The 21,571-nt window shown below is 35.5% G+C and overlaps 1 protein-coding gene across 5 annotated transcripts; it reads left to right on the top strand.

Annotated features, from left to right (window-relative positions):
* Nucleotides 1-1,154: 1,154 nt before the first annotated feature.
* On the top strand, nucleotides 1,155-19,475 carry LOC147391034 (uroporphyrinogen decarboxylase 1, chloroplastic-like). Of its 5 annotated transcripts, none has more exons than XM_086458064.1 (6): nucleotides 1,155-1,313; nucleotides 1,408-1,550; nucleotides 15,874-16,256; nucleotides 16,971-17,255; nucleotides 18,109-18,344; nucleotides 19,053-19,475. In XM_086458064.1, the coding sequence occupies exons 1-6, from the start codon at nucleotides 1,291-1,293 to the stop codon at nucleotides 19,222-19,224; spliced, it is 1,242 nt and encodes a 413-aa protein (XP_086314190.1). In that variant the 5' UTR covers nucleotides 1,155-1,290; the 3' UTR covers nucleotides 19,225-19,475. The 5 variants fall into 5 exon arrangements, with proteins under 5 accessions (XP_086314190.1, XP_086314191.1, XP_086314192.1 ...); XM_086458065.1 differs by having other exon boundaries at nucleotides 1,156-1,313; nucleotides 1,411-1,550; XM_086458066.1 differs by lacking the exon at nucleotides 1,155-1,313 and adding an exon at nucleotides 13,253-13,396 and having other exon boundaries at nucleotides 1,410-1,550.
* The last annotated feature ends 2,096 nt before the right edge of the window (nucleotides 19,476-21,571 follow it).

The following is a 21,571-nucleotide window of genomic DNA, read 5'->3' as shown; positions in this document are numbered from 1 at the left end:
CGAACCGGTTCGATAATCAATATTCCTTTTTTAATACTTGAATTAAGATCTTTCTATCTTTATCTTTGATTCTAAAATGAATCAAAACTCTTCTTTATGCTTGTATCTACTTAATTTGATATGAAAATTTGTCTCTAAATAAAATTATAATGACCTTAGAAAATCTTTGATTTGAAGTTCACTTTGATTCTCTTGTTAATTATGTATCATTTTCTTGACAAACTAACTATGTAATCCTGTTCAATCGAGTGTTTTGAGTTCTGTCATGTGTCACTGAAGTTAGGTCTTCTCAAGGATTTGGCTATGTTGACGTGGATATCTCAATTAACTAACTCATTTGTTGAGTGAGGCTTCATGGATGAGACATATGTTTCTCCTGACTCAACCTTACTTTACTTTATTAGTCACTGGTTCATGGGGAGGCGTCTTATTGATCCATGTTATTGAAAATTGAGAGATTTACTAGGTAGACCTATATGTTGCAAGTTTATTGCAGAAACTCCCTTACTTTATCAAATTTGTTACTTCAACAAACCTTACTTTATGAATCATACTACTATGACTAACGTAGTAAGATTTCAAATCTTATCAAAGATCATTGGACTCACATGGATGATCAAATTGGCAATCCAACAACGCAGCCTTCTAGGTTTCATGGAAAAACTTAGAATTGAAATAATAAATTCAAAAAATAAAATCTTTATAAACTTTAGGTGTTGAAAATAGATGGTTACTAAACTCCTAAATTTAAAATTCAAAAACAATGGTTAAAATTAATTTTTGTTTTTGGATTTTTTTTTTTTTAAGTTATTAGAATTTTATCTTTTATAACCTTATGACATTAGATCATGTTTTTGGAAACGATAAATTGATGTCGTTAGAATCCACTCTAAGGTATGTTAAATAACAAATTAACATAAATTTGAATTTTGTGACGTGGATCCCAGTGTTTACTCGGTAACAAATTTATAAAATGAGGTTTAGTTGGGTCTACCGGGTAAATCCTCTCATGAAAGTAACCATACAAATTAATAAAGATAAGTTACTTGGGTTGGGTATTTAACCATCGTTAATCCGAACTCGTTTTTTCTGAATGGATTTCAGGTCTGATCCGATCCATTAAGCCCTAGGGGCGATACCACATAAGAGAAATTTACACATGCGTTGCACCATGAGATCTCCCCTCTATCTCTAGCACTGAAAGATAGACGTTGAGAGCCTGAAACCTGAAAAGGAGATAAGGAGAGAGAAGAAGTGCTGAAGAACAACATCTTTGCCAAGTCTTCTCAAATGAGTTCCTGCTCTCTAACGAGGTTCCCAAACATCTCTCTCTCTCTCTCTCGCTCTCTCTCTCTCTCTCTCTACGGTTTCTGTTGTAATTCTGACTTGAAATTTCAATGTGAGCAGCAGCTGTTGTTCAATCGGTTGGAGCTCTTCAAGCTGGTTCGAACAGCCTGGGTTTCTCTCAAATGGAGGAATTCGAACTAAAGTTTCCTATAAAACCAATTTCATCCAAAAAAGAATTCCAAGGGCGACCCTCGCTGCTTCTGGTTTGCTACTTCATTTCCATTTCTTCTCAAAATTATCTTCAATAATTGTCTTTCGGTATCTATTTCTGAAGAAAGAGAACGAAATTTGATCCAATTATGCCCTAAAATGTGATGTCTACGGTGTTCTTGGTTTTTAGACAAAAGGCTGGATCAACATTTTTGCGCCAGTTGATATTGATGTTCATGGTGTCGGAGATATTCTGTGTTCTTGAAACAAGTATTCTAAATTCAGAAAACAGATTGTACAAAGTGTAGATTGGAAAAAACTTATCGATTTTGATGTGAATGAGGCACGGAAGAGCCGTTGTCATTAAAACCAAATTTGCACCCCTTAAAGATGACATTCACTGTGCAAAAAGATCTAACGGTTGGTTTCCAAGATTTAACAGTCACGATCCTGCTAGTCATGCACTCGAAAGTAGCGGGTCTATAACAAACTCGATCGATCTAGTATGAGCAGTAAGAGATTTAGAGTAACTCAAACAGAGAAGAAGTAAGAGATCAAAAAGTTATTTTCTGTTAAATGGTTCTGGTTTTAGTAGGTCTGGTTTCACGTGTTCAGGTTTAAAATGCATGTCTTAAGAAGCAAAACAAAAAGATAATTTGGTTTTAAGATTGTTGGAGATATTCTATGATTTTAAAACAAGTATTCTAAATCTAGAAAATAGATTGTAGAAAGTGTAGATTGGAAAAAAACTTATCAATTTTGATGTAACTAAGACACGGAAGAGCCGTTGTCCTTAAAATCAAATTTGCGCCCTTTTAGGATGATATCCACAATACAAAAGGATCTGGTGGTTGGTTTCCAAGATTCAATAGTCATGATCATACTAATCGTGCACTCGAAAGTAGCAGGTCTACAACGAACTTGCTCGGTCTAATATGAGCAGCGAGAGATTTAGAGTAACTCGAATAAAGAAGAAGAAGTAAGAGATCAGAAAGTTATTTTCTATGTTCTGACCTCTATGGCATACTTCTCTAATATAGTGGAAAATCCAACGGTACAAAGAAGCCCAACGAATTAATATATTAAAGAGAGAGATAAAATGACCCGAAATATTTGGGTCTTAAATGATCTGTTTTTGAACTTTGGAGGATCTAAACAGTCAACACACATTAATAATAACGATTAGTTAAAATGGACCAATCAAATTTTAGTAAAAATGGGTCTTTCACGCACACCCACGTGAGGCTTAAATTAGAGATTTACACCCCCCTGCGCGTGTGTTGCATGCGCACATACACATTAAGGTTTTTCGACAAGTTGACCCCAAACACAATGGGCTACAGTCCCAAAATGCCTTGGGCCCCCATGTGTGCGCGAGGTCCATTCTCTTTCTCATTCACATTTAAGCAAGTGAAAAGGTGGGATCCTTTATTAAGTGAGCATCACTTTTGTATTTATCCAATGTGAGACTAAATTTTAGAAGAGTTATCTCTACAATTCTCACAAAGAAGAAAGTTAAGAGAATCTTTGACTTTCAACTTATACAAAAAAGGGAAAAACATTTTTAGCTTATGTTTCAATAATTGAGGAAATAAATATTTTATTAAAGATGGAGCCAAAAAATGTTGTTCTTCCTTGAAGTCCTAAATGTTTTATTTGTTCTGAAGGGAAAAAACCGATAGAAACAGATCCCAACCTACAAAACTAGAACAAAGCATATGAGATTTGTAGAAATTACATTTTATCTTGTCTTGTAAACACCCTGTATGACATTTATTGTGTATATGAGACATCTAGAGAATTATGGGGGGTTTTAGAGAAAAAATATGTAACTGAAAATGCAGGGGTTAAAAAATATGTAGTGAAAACATTTTTAGAGTTTGTAATAATTGATGGAAAATCGATTATGGACCAAGTGACCGAATTTCAAAATATTGTTCACGAATTAACCTATGAAGGTATTAAGTTACCTGAACAGTTTGTTGTTGGGTCTCTAATTGAAAAATTACCTCCAAGTTGGAATGAATACAAAACAAACTTAAGGCAGAAAAAGAAAGACAACCCTTGAAGATCTCATCGTTCACATCAACATAGAAGAAATCAGTAGGCAAAGAGAGAACAACAGAAAATTAAAGGAACATGTTACAAAAGCTAACCTTGTCAAAGGGGGTTCTCAGTTCACCAAATTCAAGCCAAAGAAGACATTCAAGAAGGATGAAACTAAGGTAAAGAACATTAGTGGATTCAAGAAACCTAAAGGAAATTGCTATGTCCGTGGAAAGCCTGGACACTTCGCTATGGAGTGTAGGTTCAAGAAGACTAAAGAAAGACCAAGGCAGAATGTAGTGAACATGACAGAGACGGACGGAGACACTATAATGGTAGTTATTTCAGAGGTCAGCCTTGTGGAAAACACAAGGGAGTGGGTTGTTGACACTAGTGCTACAAGGCACGTTTGTGGAAACAGAAAGATGTTTACCTCTTATAATCCAGTAGGGGATGAGGTAGTCTACTTAGGAGACTCAAGGACATCTCAAGTTGCTTGAAAAGACAAAGTACTGATCAAACTGACTTCTGGAAAGACATTGATGCTTACTGATGTTTTTTGTCCCTGTTATTAAAAGAAACTTAATTTCTAGTTCTCTCTGGAACAAAGCATGAGTGAAACTTGTTTTTAAATTTGATAAACTCTTATCGACTAAAAATGGGGTATTTTTAGGAAAATGGTATTCTAATCGGGGACTTTTTGTACTGAATGTTATGAATGAAAGTACTTCTTCTGCATATCTTATTGAGTTTACTTCTCTTTGGCATGTTAGACTAGGTCACACTAGTATAGGAAAATTAAAGAAATTAAAGAATTTAGGGATTCTACCAAATCTAGAAATTAAAGAGTATGAAAAATATGAAATTTGTGTAGAATCAAAGTTTACCCACAAACCACATCTTAATGTATCTAGAACCACGTCAGAACTTCTTAGTCTTATACACAGTGATTAAGGAGACTTTAAGAACCTTGATTCAAAGGGAGGTAAAAGGTATTATATTACCTTTATAGATGATTATTCTAGATATATGAGAGTTTATCTTCTAAGAAATAAAAATGAAGCAGAAGATATGTTTTTGAAGTATAAAAATAAGATAGAAAATCAATTTAATAGGAAAATAAAAAAATTGAGATCAACCAGAGGAGGAGAATATGAGTCAAATATTTTAAGTCAATTTTGTGAACAAAATGGAATTATTCATGAAGTAACTCCTCTATATTCTCCCGAGTCAAATGGTATAGCAGAAAGAAAGAATAGGTTACTTAAAGAGATGTTGAATGCTTTACTTATAAATTCAGGAATTCCCTTTAACATATGGGGAGAAGCTATTTTAATTGCTTGTCATATTACTAATAGGATTCCTCATAGGAAATTAGGAAAAACTCCTTATGAGTTATGGAAGGGTTATGCACCTAACCTAGGTTACCTTAAAGTGTGGGGGTGTTTGTGTAAGGTAGGACTCCCAGAAACCAAAAAGAAAAAGATAGGTCCTAAAATCGTTGACTGTGCATTCTTAGGATATTCAGAAAATAGTTCTTCATATAGATTTTTAACTTTGAGGTCAAATGGAAATGATTATGAAGCTAATGTTATAATTGAAGCTAGATTAAGAATTTTTTGAAAGTATTTTTCCAATGAAGGATAGAACATCCTTGGATGCTAAAAGGAAAAATATCCCTGTTCAGAACATTAGTGAAAAATCAATAATTGAATCTTCTTCACAAGATCACACTAAGGTAGTAGAAGAAATAGAACCTAGAAGAAGTAAGAGAGTTAGAAAAGAAACTAACTTGGGAAAGATCATTAGTAAAAGATCTTAGTGAAAAATATCCCTGTTGAATCTTAGTGAAAATCCCTATTGAGAACATTAGTGAAAGATCAATAATTAAAGCTTCTTCACAAGATCACACTGAGGTAGTAGAAGAAATAGAAATTAGAAGAAGTAAGAGAGTTAGAAAAGAAACTAACTTAGGAGATGTGTTTTATACTTACTTAGTAGATGACGATCCTGTGACTTACCAAGAGGTTGTGACTTCTTCTGATGCAGTCTTTTGGAAAAAAGCTATTAATAGTGAACTAGAGTCAATTATGTTAAACAATACTTGGGAGTTAGTTGATTTTTCTGAAGGCACCAAACCTATTGGTTGCAAATGGATTTTTAGAAAGAAATTAAAAATAGATGGGTCCATAGACAAATTTAAAGCGAGTTAGTAGCTAAAGGCTTTAAACAAAAAGAGGGGGTAGATTTCTTTGATACTTATTTTCCAGTCTTCAGAATTGCTATAGTTAGAGTCTTGGTTGCCCTAGTCTCTATATATAAGCAAGTTATTCACCAAATAGATGTCAAAACAACATTTTTAAATGGTGATTTAGAAGAAGAAATCTATATGGATCAACCAGAAGGGTGTGTGGTACATGGTCAGGAAAATAAAGTTTGTAGAATTGTAAAGTCCTTATATGGACTAAAACAAGCACCTAAGCAATGAAGTCAGAAATTTGATTATGTGCTTAAATCTAGTGGGTATGTCTTCAATGATTGTGATAAATGTGTTTATAGCAAATTTAGAGGTAAGACTGGTGTGGTCATTTGTTTGTATGTAGATGATATGTTGATCATGGGAACTAGTCTTAAAGTAGTTGAAGATATCAAATCTTTTTTAAACTCTAAGTTTGATATGAAAGACTTAGGAGAAGTTAATGTCATGCTAGGAATTAAAATCACAAAGAAAGATGAAGGGTATGTCCTATCTCAAAGCTATTATGTAGAAAAAGTACTTAAAAAGTAGAAAAAGTACTTAAAAAGTTTGGGCATTTTGATAGTGTATCCGTTTTAACTCTTTTTTATCCTAACATGAAATTAAAGAAAAATAGAGATGATAGTGTGTCACAAAAGGAGTATGCAAGAATGATAAGAAGTTTATTGTATCTGATGAATTGTACTCACCCGGACATAGTTTTTGTTGTGGAGGTGTTAAGCAGATACACCAATAATCCTAGTAGAGATCATTGGACAACTTTAGTGAGGGTTTTTAGATTTTTTAGGGGAATCATGGATTTGGGCTTACATTTTAATGGAAGTCCAAATTTACTTGAAGGGTACAGTGCTGCTAATTGGATCTTAAAATCCAATGAAGCTAAGTCCACTAGTAGTTATATCTTTACACTAGGTGAAGGAGTTGTCTCTTGGAAATCTTCTAAGCAGACATGCATGTCCAAATCAACTATGGAATCAGAGTTCATTGCTTTGGAATTGGCAGGAACTGAAGTAGAATGGTTGAGAAATCTTTTACTAGATATTCTTTTATGGGAAAAGCCAATGCCTTCAATACCCATTCATTGTGATAACCAGGCAGCTGTAGCCAAGGCTAAAAATTAAAAATCATATATATAATGATAAGAGTATACACATTTGGCTAAGACACAATATAGTAAGACAACTAATGACAGATGGTGTGATTGATATTGGTTTTGTCAGGTCAGAAAATAACCTAGCAGATCCGTTAACAAAACCACTAACTAGAGGGTTAATGAGTAAATCATCAAGGGAAATGGGACTAATGCCTATATAAATAATTAGTCTGTGATGGAAACTCACTCTACATGAATAGAGATAACAAGAAGTGGATTCAATGGGTAATAACAAGTGACTGAACTAATTGGTGAAGCACTAGTGAAAAGGAGTTAACAAACTTTTTGTCCATTTCCTACGGTGTTGAGTAGTACTTCTCTATGACGAGTTAAGGATGAACAAAAGTTCTTAATAAAGTCCATAGTCTTCTTGGGTGGTGTGTAATGGTCATAGAACACACTTGATGGACTTACCTATGTGAATGTGGGAGTGGGGCCGCTTCCTATGAATACTATGGGCAAGTATTCTAGAGCATTCATGAAAAGACAAAGATTCGATACATAGCCGAAAAGTGTCAAATAATAAGAACTCGATTGACTTAGAAAGAAAGATATATATGATATGATAGTTAACTTACACTAAAAGGGAAAGGCTTAAGTGACGTAGTTACACCAAGTCCCTGTGAGTTTTGTCTATCTATACTAAAAGTTGATTAAGTCCAAAAGACATCGACATTAGATATCTGATATTTCATCTTGTACAAGCAGCATTTCCTTTTCCCTTTAATTATGAATCTGTGGGGATTGTTGATAAATTCATAGTTTTATCATGTAATCTATTCTTGTGTTTTGTTGGGGACAATGTTTGAACTCAAGACCTCTTGAATGCTATTTGTAAAATATAGAGATTTCCTCAATTGTTAAAACATAAGCTAAAAGTGTTTTTCCCTTTATTGTACAAGTTGAAAGTAAAAAATTCTCTTAACTTTTTGTTTATGAGAATTGTAGTGACAACTCTTCCAAATTTTAGTCCCACATCAGATAAATACAAGAGTGGTACCCACCTAATAAAAGATCCCACTCTCTCAGTTGCTTGAATATGGATGAGAAAGAGAGTGGACCTCCCGTGCATATAGGGGCTCAAGGTACCATGGGACTACAGTCCATTGTGTTTGGGGTTAACTCGTCGAAAAACCTTAATGCGTGTGTGCGCATGCGACATGCGCTTAAGGGGAGTGCAAATCTCGGATTTAAGTCTCACGTGGGTGCTCGTGAAAGGTCAATTTTTGCTAAAATTTGATTGGTCCATTTTAACTAACTGTTATTATTAATGTATATTAACCAGTTGGATCCTCCATCGTTCAGAAACAGATCATTTAAGGCCCAAACATCTTGGGTCATTTATCTCCCTCTTTAATCCATTAATTCGTTGGGCTTCTTTGTACTGTTAGGTTTTCCACTATATTATAAATGTATGCCATAGAGGTTAGAGCACAGAAAATAACTTTCTGATCTCTTACTTCTTCTCTGTTTGAGTTACTCTAAATCTCTCGCTGCTCATACTATACCAATTGAGTTCATTGTAGACCTGCTACTTTCGAGTGCACAACTAGCAAGATCGTGACTGTTGAATCTTGGAAACCAACCGTCGGATCCTTTTGCACTGTGGCTATCATCTTAAAGGGGTGTGAATTTGGTTTTAAGGACAACGGCTCTTCCATGCCTCAGTCACATTAAAATCGATAAATTTTTTCTAATCTACACTTTCTACAATCTGTTTTATGGATTTAGAATATTTGTTTCAAGAACACATAATATCTCCAACACATAGTGTGTTCTTAGTTTTTATTTCCTTACATAGTGCTAGATTTAGGTTTTAACTTCGAATCAGATAATTGAGCCTGATCACAAAAATTAATCATGTTCCTCTATTCATTAATTCTGCCTAGAGATCCATGTATTTTGATATTGCAAGTGTGTTCGTATACACTTTCACTACCTCAATCCATGTTCTATTGGGACTTCATCCTGTTCTTTAGAACTTTCAACTTGTACGTTCATTCCAACCGGGAATATTAATCGGTCTTCATTGCACGTGAGGAAACCATCTTAATTGACTTTCTCTTAGTTTATTGGGGGCTATGTCTATATCTTTCATATATGCTTTTATTACTAATTTATCTCTCTTTGTAATCCATCTCAATTACATTCAATTCGTTAACTTGATTGCTCAATGTTTAGCTCCATAAAACTACCTTGTTTTACTATTGTCTTATAAGATTTTTCTTTTAGTTTGATTTGGATGTGTTTATACTTCTATGGGAAACATCCTCTTCAATACCTTTATTTGTATGTATAATAGAACCTACATAACAAAAATAATTTCTTTTTGGTATCTTCTAATCATCAATTTCACAAGAAGTTATTCTCCATGAGTGTCATTACTGCAATTGTACCCATATACTTGATGTTAGATAGTCTTATTCTAAAGCCCTCAAAAGTAGTTCTCAAACTCAAAAGTAGTTCTCTATAGTTTTAGTTTTGCATTGACTATCTTTTTTTTTTTTTTTTTTTTTAATTAGAAAAAATTATTTAAAAGAAGAGACAAAACAAAGGCTGAGGTGTACAAGGAGAACAAAGAACAAATAAGTAAAAAAACAAAGAAACACAAACAACTTAAGATAGTATCATGCCCACCAGCAAGCTAAACATGGCAAAGAAAATCCCACTTAAAAACAAAGTCCTCAAAGAACACTACTTCAAAATCCTTGCTTAACTTGCTCCAAAAATAAAACAGGCCCAAAATATCTAGTATCACCTCTTGGAGGGTCTTTTCCTCTCCTTGAAACACCATTTTGTTCCTCTCTTTTCAGAGCCCCCACATACAGTAAAAGGAAGAATAACCCACAAGTATCTCTTCCTTTTGGAGAAAACATTATGAGTGCACTCAAAAAACAAGGACAGAACCTCCAAAGGAAAAAAAAAAAAAAAAACACACCAATTCAATTGGAAAAAAAAGGAAATGGGACCAATTACAAGCTGAGAAAGGGTTGCGAATTAGAATGTAATTCCCTAATTCCCTATTCCTTTGGAAAGGAAGCAAAAATTTGGAGTTGAAAACCACATTTAATCAAATCATCAAGATTAGGCTCTCTCTCTAGTCTTATCGACTAACACTTCATTATTTGCAAATGACATGCTTTAAGGAACTAGCTCTTGGAAATGAGTAGTTAATTCACCATAATTGGAGCAAATAACTACCGGCTCAAAGTCGATCTTTAATGTAAGTCATAACTCAGAACACATTTATCTCATTCACCATTTGTTTGACACTAGTCACTATTGGAAATAATCTAGTTATTTCATCCTAGTTGTTTTAGTAATAGCTTTTATTTTTCTATTTCTTATGTGTACGGGCATTTGTGTCCATTAACTCTTTTATTAATATAAATATCTGTCAAGCTCTCAAAAAGAGATTTGACAATTACTTTCTTCAATTCTTCAATGTATTTTAGAGCTCAGGGATTTTCATCCCCCCTCCTTGGTTCCCCCTTTGTCTTTCACCCCTTCTTCTCCCCTTTAATCCTTAGACCTTGAGACCTACTAATGTAGAGCCGTTTTGTTAGACCTTCTCCCCTTCGGGGGCCTTTTTTCCTTTTGTTTCTTATTCCCTTTATCGCATGTGGCGATAGGGATTTGATCACATGTTACAATAGTTTTCTGCGTTGTGCATCTTACCCTACGATAGGGTTTCTGCCTTTGATAGGCTTTTTCGATTCGTTTTTTCCCTACGTTAGTGTTTCTCCCCAAGATTATCCTTAAGTTGTACTGTTGGATGCCTTTGAAGAGTTGCGACAGCACCTGCAAGGATTATAGAAGCTTGCAACAGCACCTAGGGTGCCTTTGGAGACCTACGATAGCACCAACATAGCTTGTGGAGGCTTGCAATAGCACCAGCAAGGTCTGTGGGTAGCAACAAAGCCTGTGGGTACCTTTGGAGACCTGCGACAACAACAACATAGCCTGTGGAGGCTTGCAACAACACCTAGGGTGCCTTTGGAGACTTGCGACAGTAGCAGGAAGGTCTATGGATAGCAACAGAGCCTATGGAGGCTTACGACACCACCTGGGTGCCTTTGGAGACCTGCAACAGCAGCAATAAGGTTTGTGGAGGCTTGTGACACCCACTATAGGCATATTTGTCAAAGTCTCTGACTAATTGAAAAAGTCGTGATTAAATCATGACTTTTTCCTTCCCTGGTTTAATCATGTCTTTTTTAATAATACGTGACTTTTACGAAATTCACGATTAAATCACGAACAATGCAAAAATAATGAGGATGCAAATGAGAATGACATTGATTTGATGTTTTTGATCTGTTAAGGAATCTTAATTCGGACTCATAATTGTCATCTTTTTTTATATTTTGAAAAATATAAACCTTGAATATGTTGTGGATTTGTGGATCTGTGGTTACTTGTTTGTGGATGCATAATGATATCAATATGGGAATTGGTGATTTATCATTCTAGTTTAATATGGAACTTAATGATATAATATAGGAACACTCACTAGTAGGACTAATTACATAGCCCTAACCAAGCACAATTTTTTCTCGACTTTTTTTTTTGATGTTTTCCGATTTTACCAGATTTTTCCCTTGCCAACTTATTCCTGAACCCCAACTTGGTAACTATGTAGGAATTGAGAAGAGCCGCGGCAGCAACTGCAACATCTTTGAAAACCTGCGACAAAACTTGGGGTGTTTTTTGAAGATCTGCGATAGAAGCATTAGTGTTTTTGGAGTGTTTGTGGTGTGTTTGAAAACCCTATGACAACAACAACAGAGTGGTGTTCTGCGATTTTGCTACTGCGAGATTTTTCTTTAGGTCTATTTTTTGTGAACTATAACTATTTGTTGATTTATGGCTTATTCCCTCTCGGGTTTCAAAGTCCACGTAGACTTGCCTTCAAGCCAAAGTAATGACTTCGAAGCTACCACGGCTTCCAACACTATTCTTGGGGCTAATTTTTCAGCTCAATATATTACCACTGCTCTTCTCGATGGTAGAAACTTTCAGTCATGGTCTCAATCTATGCAAATTTATTTGGGCAGTAGAGGGAAATCTAGATGGCTCTCAATCACCATTACTAAATCACCCCTTACTAATCCCAAATTTGAACCATGGGAGATCGACAACTGCATTATCCTTGGGTGGCTATTTAACTCCATGTAGCATCACATTTATACCATGTTCATGTACCATGAGGTTATCTCATCTTTGTGTTCAGCACTCAATGCATTTATAAGCTTTATCGAGACATTACCCAGGCTACCCAAGGGACTCAGAGTGTAACTAATTACTTTGGATTTCTTCAATCACGTTGGGAGGAATTTTCTCATTATAAGTTTATGGTTGAGTTGTCTGTAGAGACAGCCGGGTATGTGGTTAAGATGATTGCTCGACGTCAAATCTACCAGTTTCTCATGGGTTTACGTCCTGAGTTTGAGGCACTTCGGACAAAGATTCTCCACATCTCTTTTACCTTCTTTATTTGAGATATTTGCGACTTTGACACCATTGACAGTGATGAGCGTTTTCATATTATTTCTTCTCGGACTCAGGTCCTTGGTATTCTTTTTACTCCAGCTCAGATCAAATGACTCTAGCAGCCGACTTGAGTTTCTCCAACTCTCATACCTCGGGATCTGCGAATTGTGGCTGTGGCCGTGGTCGTGGTCGTGATAAAAGGAATGGCCTTATTTGCAGTCTTTGTGGGAAGACTGACCATGAGAAAATATGTTGTTTTCATCTCTATCCTCATCTGTTGTGATCTCCAGCGACTCCGTCTTTGGGACAGTCTATTCCCCGTGTTGCTATAGTGGAGTCGTCATCCATTCCTTTCACTGATCCTCCTTTTTCACTTGGCACTAGTGATTTGCAACAGGTACAGACTTAGATTGTCACTATTGTCCACGATTAGATTCATCCTCATACTCACTCATCTTCAACTGTGGTCTTAGTTACTACGCCTCTGGGTACATCATCTGTTTTTCACATCATTCAGTCTGACTCTACTCCTCTAGCATGGGTTATTGATTCTGATGCCTCTAATCACATGACCGGTGAGTCTAATCATTTTATTTTTACTTTTCTTACTACTCATAGGGAGGTTCGCCTTGTTGATGGGTCTCTTACATTTATCCACAACAAGGCATCATCCCTTTATCCTTCAGGATTTCCCTAGATTTTGTGTTTCATGTCCTTACTTATCTCTTAATCTTTTGTCTGTGAGTAGTATTACTAAATCTCTAAATTGCTCAGTTACTTTTTTTCTCACTCATTGTATTTTTCAGGACCTGATTTCAAGGAAGATTTTTGGCAAAGCGTATGAGAGGGATGCGTTGTACTTGTTTGGATCTCAGCCTACTGTTGTTCCGGCTTCCGTCTTCTGGGAGCCACACATTTTCATCTAAGATTCTAGATTTATGTCATGCTCGGTTAGGACATGCCAATTTTTAGCACTTATGTTTTTTATTCCCTGCTTTAAAAACTATTTGTAGTGGAAACAAATTTCAATGCTTTGTATGCGAACTTTCTAAACACACGTACTTTTTATATTCCTCGTATACATCGGTTTAATGCAATATTTGATTTAGTTCATTCTGATGTGTAGGGACCTTCCCTTGCTACTGTTTTTAATGGTCATAGATATTTCATAGTTATTTTGTTTATGGAGTTTACCAGATGTCACTTAAATCATACTTGCTTTGTTCATCGAAGTTTGGATGGTCGTTGTGCTATTGTTCTAATGTATGTAGATGATATTATCTTAACCAGAGATGATACACAGTGGATTGATAGGGTAAAGATGTTATTGGGTCATATTTTTGAGGTTAAGGACTTGGGTCCACTTAAGTACTTCTTGGGGGATAAAAGTGACTCGCTCTCACCATGGTATTTTGTTATTTCAGTACAAATACACATTAGATCTTCTTCAAGACACTAAGATGCTTAGTTGTCGTCTACTTCCTCTTCTATGGATCAGAATCATCGTTTTCATACCGAATCTAGTGATCTTTTATCGGATCCTTCTTCTTATCAGAGACTCGTAGGTTGTCTGATTTATCTGGCTAACACTAAACCGGATTTGTCTTTTGTGATTAGTGTGGTCAGTTAGTTTATGCATACTTCGCATACTTCTCATCTTGATGTTGTTTATCGTATTCTTCATTACTTAAAGTTGAATCCTGATCTTGGGCTTTTCTACTCTTCCACTACTCAACCACATTTGTCTTGTTTCACAAATGTTGGTTCTCTTACGGATATGAGATCTACCTCTGGTTTCTGTACTTTATATGGTAATAACCCAACTCGTGGAAAAGTAAGAAACAAAATGTGGTTTCTCATTCTTTTGTTGAAGCTAAGTATCATGATATGGCCCTTGACACATGTGAGTTTATTTGGCTTTGATCTTTGCTGACAGAGTTATGATTTCCTATTTTTAATTCCTCTACTTGTTTTTGTGACAACAAGTATGCTATCATACTTGCTTCTGACTCAGTTCCTCACGAAAGATCTAAGCATATTGAGGTTGATGTTCTTAAAGAGAAAATTCAATCTGGTGATCTTCAGACAGTCTTTGTACCTTCTGACATGTTTACGAAGTCTATTGGTCCTTCTGTCACTAATTCTCATCTTGTCAAGGTAGGTTTAGTTGATATATTTTCCCTAGCTTAAAGGGGAGTATTGAAAATAATCTAGTTATTTCAATCCTAGTTGTTTTAGTAATAGTTTTTATTTATTTTTGTTTCTTATGTGTAAGGGCATTTATATCCATTAACTCTTTTATTAATATAAATATCTGCCAAACTCTCAAAAAGAGACTTGACAATTACTTTCTTCAATCTTCTATCACAACCCTCCCATACAATGTCCTTAATTTTGTCAATAAATCCATTTGGGACTCGCTTCTTTTTTAATAACCACAAAATTAACTATCTAGGTAATGTTTTATATGCTTTATCTAATTCAATAAAAATCACATAAAGATTCTTTTTATTTTCTATAAATGTATCTATCATTTATCGAAATAGAAAGATTACCTCGATAATTGATCTATTTGGCGTACAAACAAATTGGTTCTCTGATAGCGTTGTTTTTTATTGTGTTCTTTCTTTTATCACTCTTTCCCACAATTTCTTCTTAAGTAGATCGATTGCCCGATAGTTTGTATAGTTCTAGATCTTCTTTGTTCTTATGTAGGTACTACAATACTTTTCTCCATTCATTTGTCATCTTTTCAGTCTTCAAAATATTTGTGAACCACTTAGTTAGCCAACAAAATTCAAAACTTGTCTTGCATTTCTACGCTTCTCTATAATACCATCTGATACTAATGCCCTGCTGTCTTCATCTTTTATAATGATATTTTCAATTTTTAGACCCTAATTCTACAGAATTATGTGTGCAATTGAATCAGTTATTTATCTTCTCTTTGTCCCAAGTCTCTTGTGTGGCCTTCGATTAATAATTTCTGGAATAACCTATCAAATGAAGACCAAGCAAGAGACTTGGTAATAGGAGGAGATAAATAAAAGATTCGAGAGCACACATACCAAAGTAGAACTTGGGCTAAAGAAGTGGAAGCAACACTAGCAAAAAAAATGAAGATAGATAAAGCTTTAGGACGCAGATGGTGTACTGATAGAAGTACAGTTCTTCCTGAAATCGAATCATACGTCCAATTCCAAGCTCTAATACTCATTGTATGTGATAATATTATCTTTTCATGTTTCAGATCAATATTACTGTTATGTGATTGTATGGGATAATCATCAATAAGAGAGTGTTGCCCCTTAAACTTGGAAAGTTTTTTAAATCACCCGGCAATTGTGTAATTAAATTTCTAATGAAATGCTTTTCTTGTTTGAAATATATGGAGTTTGTTTTAATTTGACTTTTGATATTCTTCTAGATCCACTCTTGGTTAAGGCTGCAAGAGGTGAACTAGTCACTCGGCCTCCAGCATGGATGATGCGTCAGGCAGGAAGGTATATGGCTGTTTACAGAAAGCTTGCAGAGAAATACCCATCCTTCAGAGAGCGCTCCGAGACAACTGATCTCATTGTGGAAATTTCTTTGCAGCCTTGGAAAGCTTTCAATCCTGACGGGGTTATTATTTTCTCCGACATACTTACACCTTTACCTGCATTTGGTGTTCCGTTTGACATAGAAGAAATAAAGGGTCCTGTTATTCAGTCTCCGATTTGTTCTGAAGAGGGGTTGAAATCCTTGCATCCCATTGACTTGGACAAACTTTATTTCGTGCGGGAATCCCTACAAACTTTGCGCCGGGAGGTAAAATTTTCAATTTCACTACCAACTCATCTGACCCTCCCTTGGAAAGTCTGATTGTATTAGTAAATTTTAGATATGGTATTATAATTGTTTTGTTTTTTGCCAAACATGTAAATGATGACCTTTTGTTTGCCTACTTGTCGCATAGTTACCAAGTTGGTATTTGGAAATAAGTCGACAAGGGAAAAATTCAACAAATTCTGTAAAATCAATTTGGGAAAAATCAGAAAATATCAGGCTAGGCTTAAATCTGTAATTGTTCATACTAGGTGGTGTTCTCATATATTATATCACCAAATATCTCATATAAAAAACCACCCCCCCCCCCCTCTTCCCCAACCCCCTATACAGATATCATCCTTGCATCCACAACAAGTAATCACAAGTCCACAACACATTCAAGGTATATACTATTCAAAATTTAAAAATATTATATGACATCATCATTATCTAATGCTTCATCAATAAAATGATCACCATCTTCTTCATCAAGGTCATCTTCTCTTACTAGTGCTTCAATTTTGTCTTTTGTTTTAACCCGATTTAATTGCAAAGTTCACGATTTAATCATGAAGTTCGTATAAGTCACACTTTATTGAAAAAGTTGTGATTAAATGATGAAGCAAAGCGTCACGATCTAATTGTGACTTTTTCAATAAATCGGAGAATTTGGTGACTATGCTTGTGATTATCTTACTTTTCCTTTATATATAGGTGGGGGATCAAGCAGCAGTGCTGGGTTTTGTGGGAGCACCATGGACAATTGCTACCTATATAGTTGAAGGGGGCACTACTCGCACATATACAACTATAAAGAGCATGTGTCATACTGCCCCACATGTATTGAGGGCTCTTCTCTCTCATCTGACACAAGCGATAGCTGACTATATCATTTTTCAAGTAGATTCTGGGGCTCAATGTATACAGATTTTTGATTCATGGGGTGGACAGCTACCACCTGATATGTGGGAGCAGTGGTCAAAACCATATATTAAAGAGGTAATTTGATATTTTCTTTTTTGTAAGTTATGGAAGTATGTTGATTTTTCTTCTAGATGTTATGGTCATATGAGCCTGTCCAGCTCAAGATTTGACTATTTGTGTCTATGTAAGATCCCCAGATAGGATACTGGTACGGGAAACAGGGATATGACTTTTCATTTCCGTGAATCCCGTATGTAGTTCTTGAAACCAGTGTCATGCAATATCAGCTTCTTCTTTTTTTCTAATTATCGTTTTTGTGCATCTAAATCATGCCATCACTAATGGAACTTCTGACATTGCAAGGCTTTGATTAGTAAAGCTTGCTACACATTTTTACCGACAAGATAAAGAAGCAATTTGTTACGAGAGAACTAACTAATGTTACAATAAAGATGAGAAAACTATTAACATAGAAGTATCCATGCAACTGTATCGTGTTCATGAGTACTCTAGGCATATTGGAGTATCCGAATAAAATTAGCAAATAAAAGTATCCGAATATCATAGGCATTTATGGCCAAGTAAAGTTCAAAAGCTGAAAAAATATGAAACTAAGGATAATTTATGCTATTTTTGTTCTCGAATTATTCTGGCATAAGATGCATAAGTAGGAAGGTTTTGATTTCTATTTTTTTTTTTAATTTTAAATACGCTTGTACTTGAAGCAAAGAGGGTGGGTTGAAAATATTCCTTAGGTTCTCAAGAAGTGCGAAGCCTTTCGGGATCTTCACTCTACTCTCTCTTATGATTGCTAACTCACTATCGAAAAATTGATTTCCTTCTTTTGGTGAAAATTGTCTGCTTTTAGTTTTAACCATACTAAATTTGCAAGATATATTAGCTCTGACTTGGGTTGATTAAACTGCAGATTGTTGGTGCAGTAAGAAAAAAGTGCCCTCAAACACCCCTAGTCCTCTACATCAATGGTAACGGTGGCCTTCTTGAGCGCATGAAAGGAACCGGAGTCGATGTTATTGGGCTTGACTGGACTGTAGATATGGCAGATGGGAGGCTTCGGTTAGGGAGTGGAATCAGTATTCAGGGAAATGTAGACCCAGCTTATCTTTTTTCACCACTTCCTGCCTTAACAGATGAAATTCAAAGGTTAGTTTCTGTGAGTATTTGAAGTTTGAGCTGGACTAGATTAATCCAACCCTTATTATTTTCACGGGAGACGCAAAACATGCTCCATCATTTCAATACTATCCAATCCATGGTTGAAAATTATTAGATCCGACCTATCTAATTATTATTCTTATTATGTAGAAATAATTATTTTGTTCTAAACTGTTTAAAATATAATTCCTAGTCCAAAAATCCTATATTTTAGGGTTGGCAAATCTGGCAGTGTACTTGCGTTGTAGTCAGACGACCATAGCGGTATGTGTGCAACATAGCTAGATATGCAAATCACGCTAGGATGTTGCTCACAAATGTCTAGAACGGCACCATTCAACATAGCTAGATATGCATATTTCTGATTTTTTTTTTTCAAATTTTTTCCTTGTCGACTTATTCCCGAATCCTGACTTGGTTACTATGGTCAATAACAGACGTTACTCTTACCCATCTAACAAAAACACTTCAAAAGTCACTTTTTGAGAGAGGAAAGGGGATAGGGGATAGGGGACGGACATACCTTTTCTTTGCAGGCCTTCAAAGTTAAAGACTCAAGCCAATTCAACAGTGTTTCTAATGTTTTAACTCAATTGAGTTGATATTAATATTTACAAAGGCTTGGATGATTATACTGGTTGAGTAAAACTCCAAAAGTATTCCTTTTGATAAAACTGAGAGAATTATTTTTGGCAGGGTTGTGAGATGTGCAGGACAGAAGGGTCACATACTTAATCTTGGGCATGGGGTGCTTGTAGGAACACCCGAAGAAGCTGTTGCCCATTTCTTTGATGTAGCAAGAAGCTTGAAGTACGATACTCTTTTTTCTGAAGATCGCTCAAGGGAGAGTTCCAAAGTAGTAGTTTGAAGACCAATTATGGGGTTAAAGACGTGCCCATTGATTTTTATTCCTTCAGCAGTTACTTTCATGTTCAAATCGTCTTTTTCTTCTGCGGTGAATGTGCGATCTCTATTTAATTCATGGGTTCTCGGCAAATCTACTGACCAAAAGCTCCGGGCCTATACATGTACTTGTGAGTTTACCAGTCTGTTCCATTGTATCTCTAGTTACTGATATTAGGGGTAATTCATGAAAATGTATTTATTTCTTTGTATTCATTTCTTATCCTTTTTCTGCTTTGGAGTGAAACTATGTTGGTCTGATTGTTAGAATGAGAATCTCTCATTAGAATGATGATGAAAAGTAGGCTTCCAATCAGGGCTTAAAGGGTGTCCAGTGGAGATTTATCTGTCCAAGTTGAGTCGCCCAAGTGATTACTTATGATGCAGCTTGAATCATTTGTGGCTTCGATAGTAAAATGGAGATGTGCTAATCAAAATAAAAGTAAAGTGGAGGTGTTCTTCGAAAGTACTATGGCCCTATGTATCCCATGCCATGTTTTATAGAACTACATGTTCACGAAAATAGGGTAACAGTCCCAATAACCGATAAACTATAAGAAAATCAATTGAGATGGTTTGGCTTTGTTTTTAAGTTAAGAAGTTTTGTAAATGGCTGAGAGAAAGACTCAAAAGTTACCCGGGTTGATGTAATGAGTAAATATGAACACACTTGCAACGGTAGAAGATATGGATTTCGGCATAGTTGAACCATGTTATGGTTTTCGACATAGTTGAATCGGGTTGCTAAGTATTCTGTGTAGGTTCATCCAAAACTGATTCAATAGGTTAATTGAATTCACATCAGTACCCAATTCGTGAATACAAGTTAACAGATCAGAATGGATCGGTCTTTGGACAGCGAGTCCTGCTTGTGTGTCTGGAATCTGGATTACTAAAATTGGGGGTTTCAAATTTACATCCAGCGTTCACAAAAATAAGAAAATTTAAGTATTTGAATTCTGGATTTATCAGCCCATTTACTTAACATGGTCCAATCTTTGGCCCACTTTTTCATGTAAAAGTGAGCAAAAAAAAGTCCATTATTTACCAAACGACAACCCATGATCAAGATTGATTTTGAGATAGCGTGGTGTTCTTTTAGCAGTTGGCCATGTGCTAATGAAGGAGAGTGCATATCTAAATGAATGAGAAAGCAATAACAATGTTGTTGTAGGCAACGGATTAGGTTCAACAACACTACTTACCACTCCGCAATCCTCTTTTCAACTAAATAATATTTTGCATTTACACCTACTTGTTTCATTGTGAAGGACAACTCAACAGGTGGGATTCTCTTTCGAGGACTGAGTGAACATGGCATATTAATCTTCAAGCACATTCCACAAATAAATCCAACCACCGTACTCTGCTTTTATAGGGTGTGCACAAGGGGAGAACTATGAATATAAGAGGATTGGTCATGGGCTTAACTAGAGTATGACACACCCGAGAGAATGGAGGAAAATATACACTCAACACCCCTCCTCACCTCACCCATAAGGCATTGAAACAGATACCTAATAAATAAGAGTGATTAGTACGATTCAGCTTTGTCTGGCAAATAATATTTTGTTTAACGTTGTGGAGGAGAAATTAGCACTAGAACTTTGGAAAAAATTGGAAAATCTTTACATGGGTAATATCTTGATAAACAAGTTATTTCTGAAAAGACAATTGTACTCCTTGAAAATGACAAACGGTGCAAATCTCTTAGAACACATGAATGTGTTCAATTAGATCTTGGATCAACTACTCAAAGTTGATATTAAGTGTGAGGAAGAAGATAAGACTCTTATGCTTCTTACCTCACTTTCAGATACTTGCGACAATTTGGTGAGCACACTTTTGTACGAAAAAGAAACGATGAAGTTGGAAGAGGTTAAATTTTTTATCCATCAGTCATATCCATCACTATAGCTCATTATTCCATGTAATTTAAAAATTATCATGCCTGGGTGGGCAGGCAACTAAGATTGGAAAACAATTGCGGGTGCAATATTGGTGAATTTTTTATCCACCAGTCACGTCCATCACTATAGCTCATTATTCCATGTAATTTAAAAATTATCATGCCTGGGTGGGCAGGCAACTAAGATTGGAAATCATTTGTGTTTGTGGGGGACAATATTGGTGAATTTTTTATCCACCATATCCATAGCTATAGCTCATTATTCCATGTAATTTGGAAATTTTTGTGAGTGGGTGGGCAACTAAGATTGAAAAACAATTGCGGGAGGGCAATATTGGTGATTTTTTATCCACCAATCATATCCATCGCTATAGCTCATTATTCCATGGAATTTGAAAATTCT

This window comes from Akebia trifoliata, chromosome 11 (genome assembly GCF_017979445.1).
Source record: "Akebia trifoliata isolate Shusen 1 chromosome 11, ASM1797944v1, whole genome shotgun sequence".
NCBI classification, from domain to species: domain Eukaryota; kingdom Viridiplantae; phylum Streptophyta; class Magnoliopsida; order Ranunculales; family Lardizabalaceae; genus Akebia; species Akebia trifoliata.
The sequence above is the reverse complement of the archived record's forward strand: the minus strand, read 5'-3'. Positions and strand labels throughout refer to the sequence as shown.

Bases quoted from the DNA above. Each gene is read 5' to 3' on its own strand.
- LOC147391034 (XM_086458064.1), top strand. From the start codon at position 1,291: ATGAGTTCCTGCTCTCTAACGAG. The intron at 1,314-1,407 runs GTTCCCAAACAT...CAATGTGAGCAG, and splicing joins AGTTCCTGCTCTCTAACGAG to CAGCTGTTGTTCAATCGGTT. The intron at 17,256-18,108 runs GTAATTTGATAT...ATTAAACTGCAG, and splicing joins CAAAACCATATATTAAAGAG to ATTGTTGGTGCAGTAAGAAA.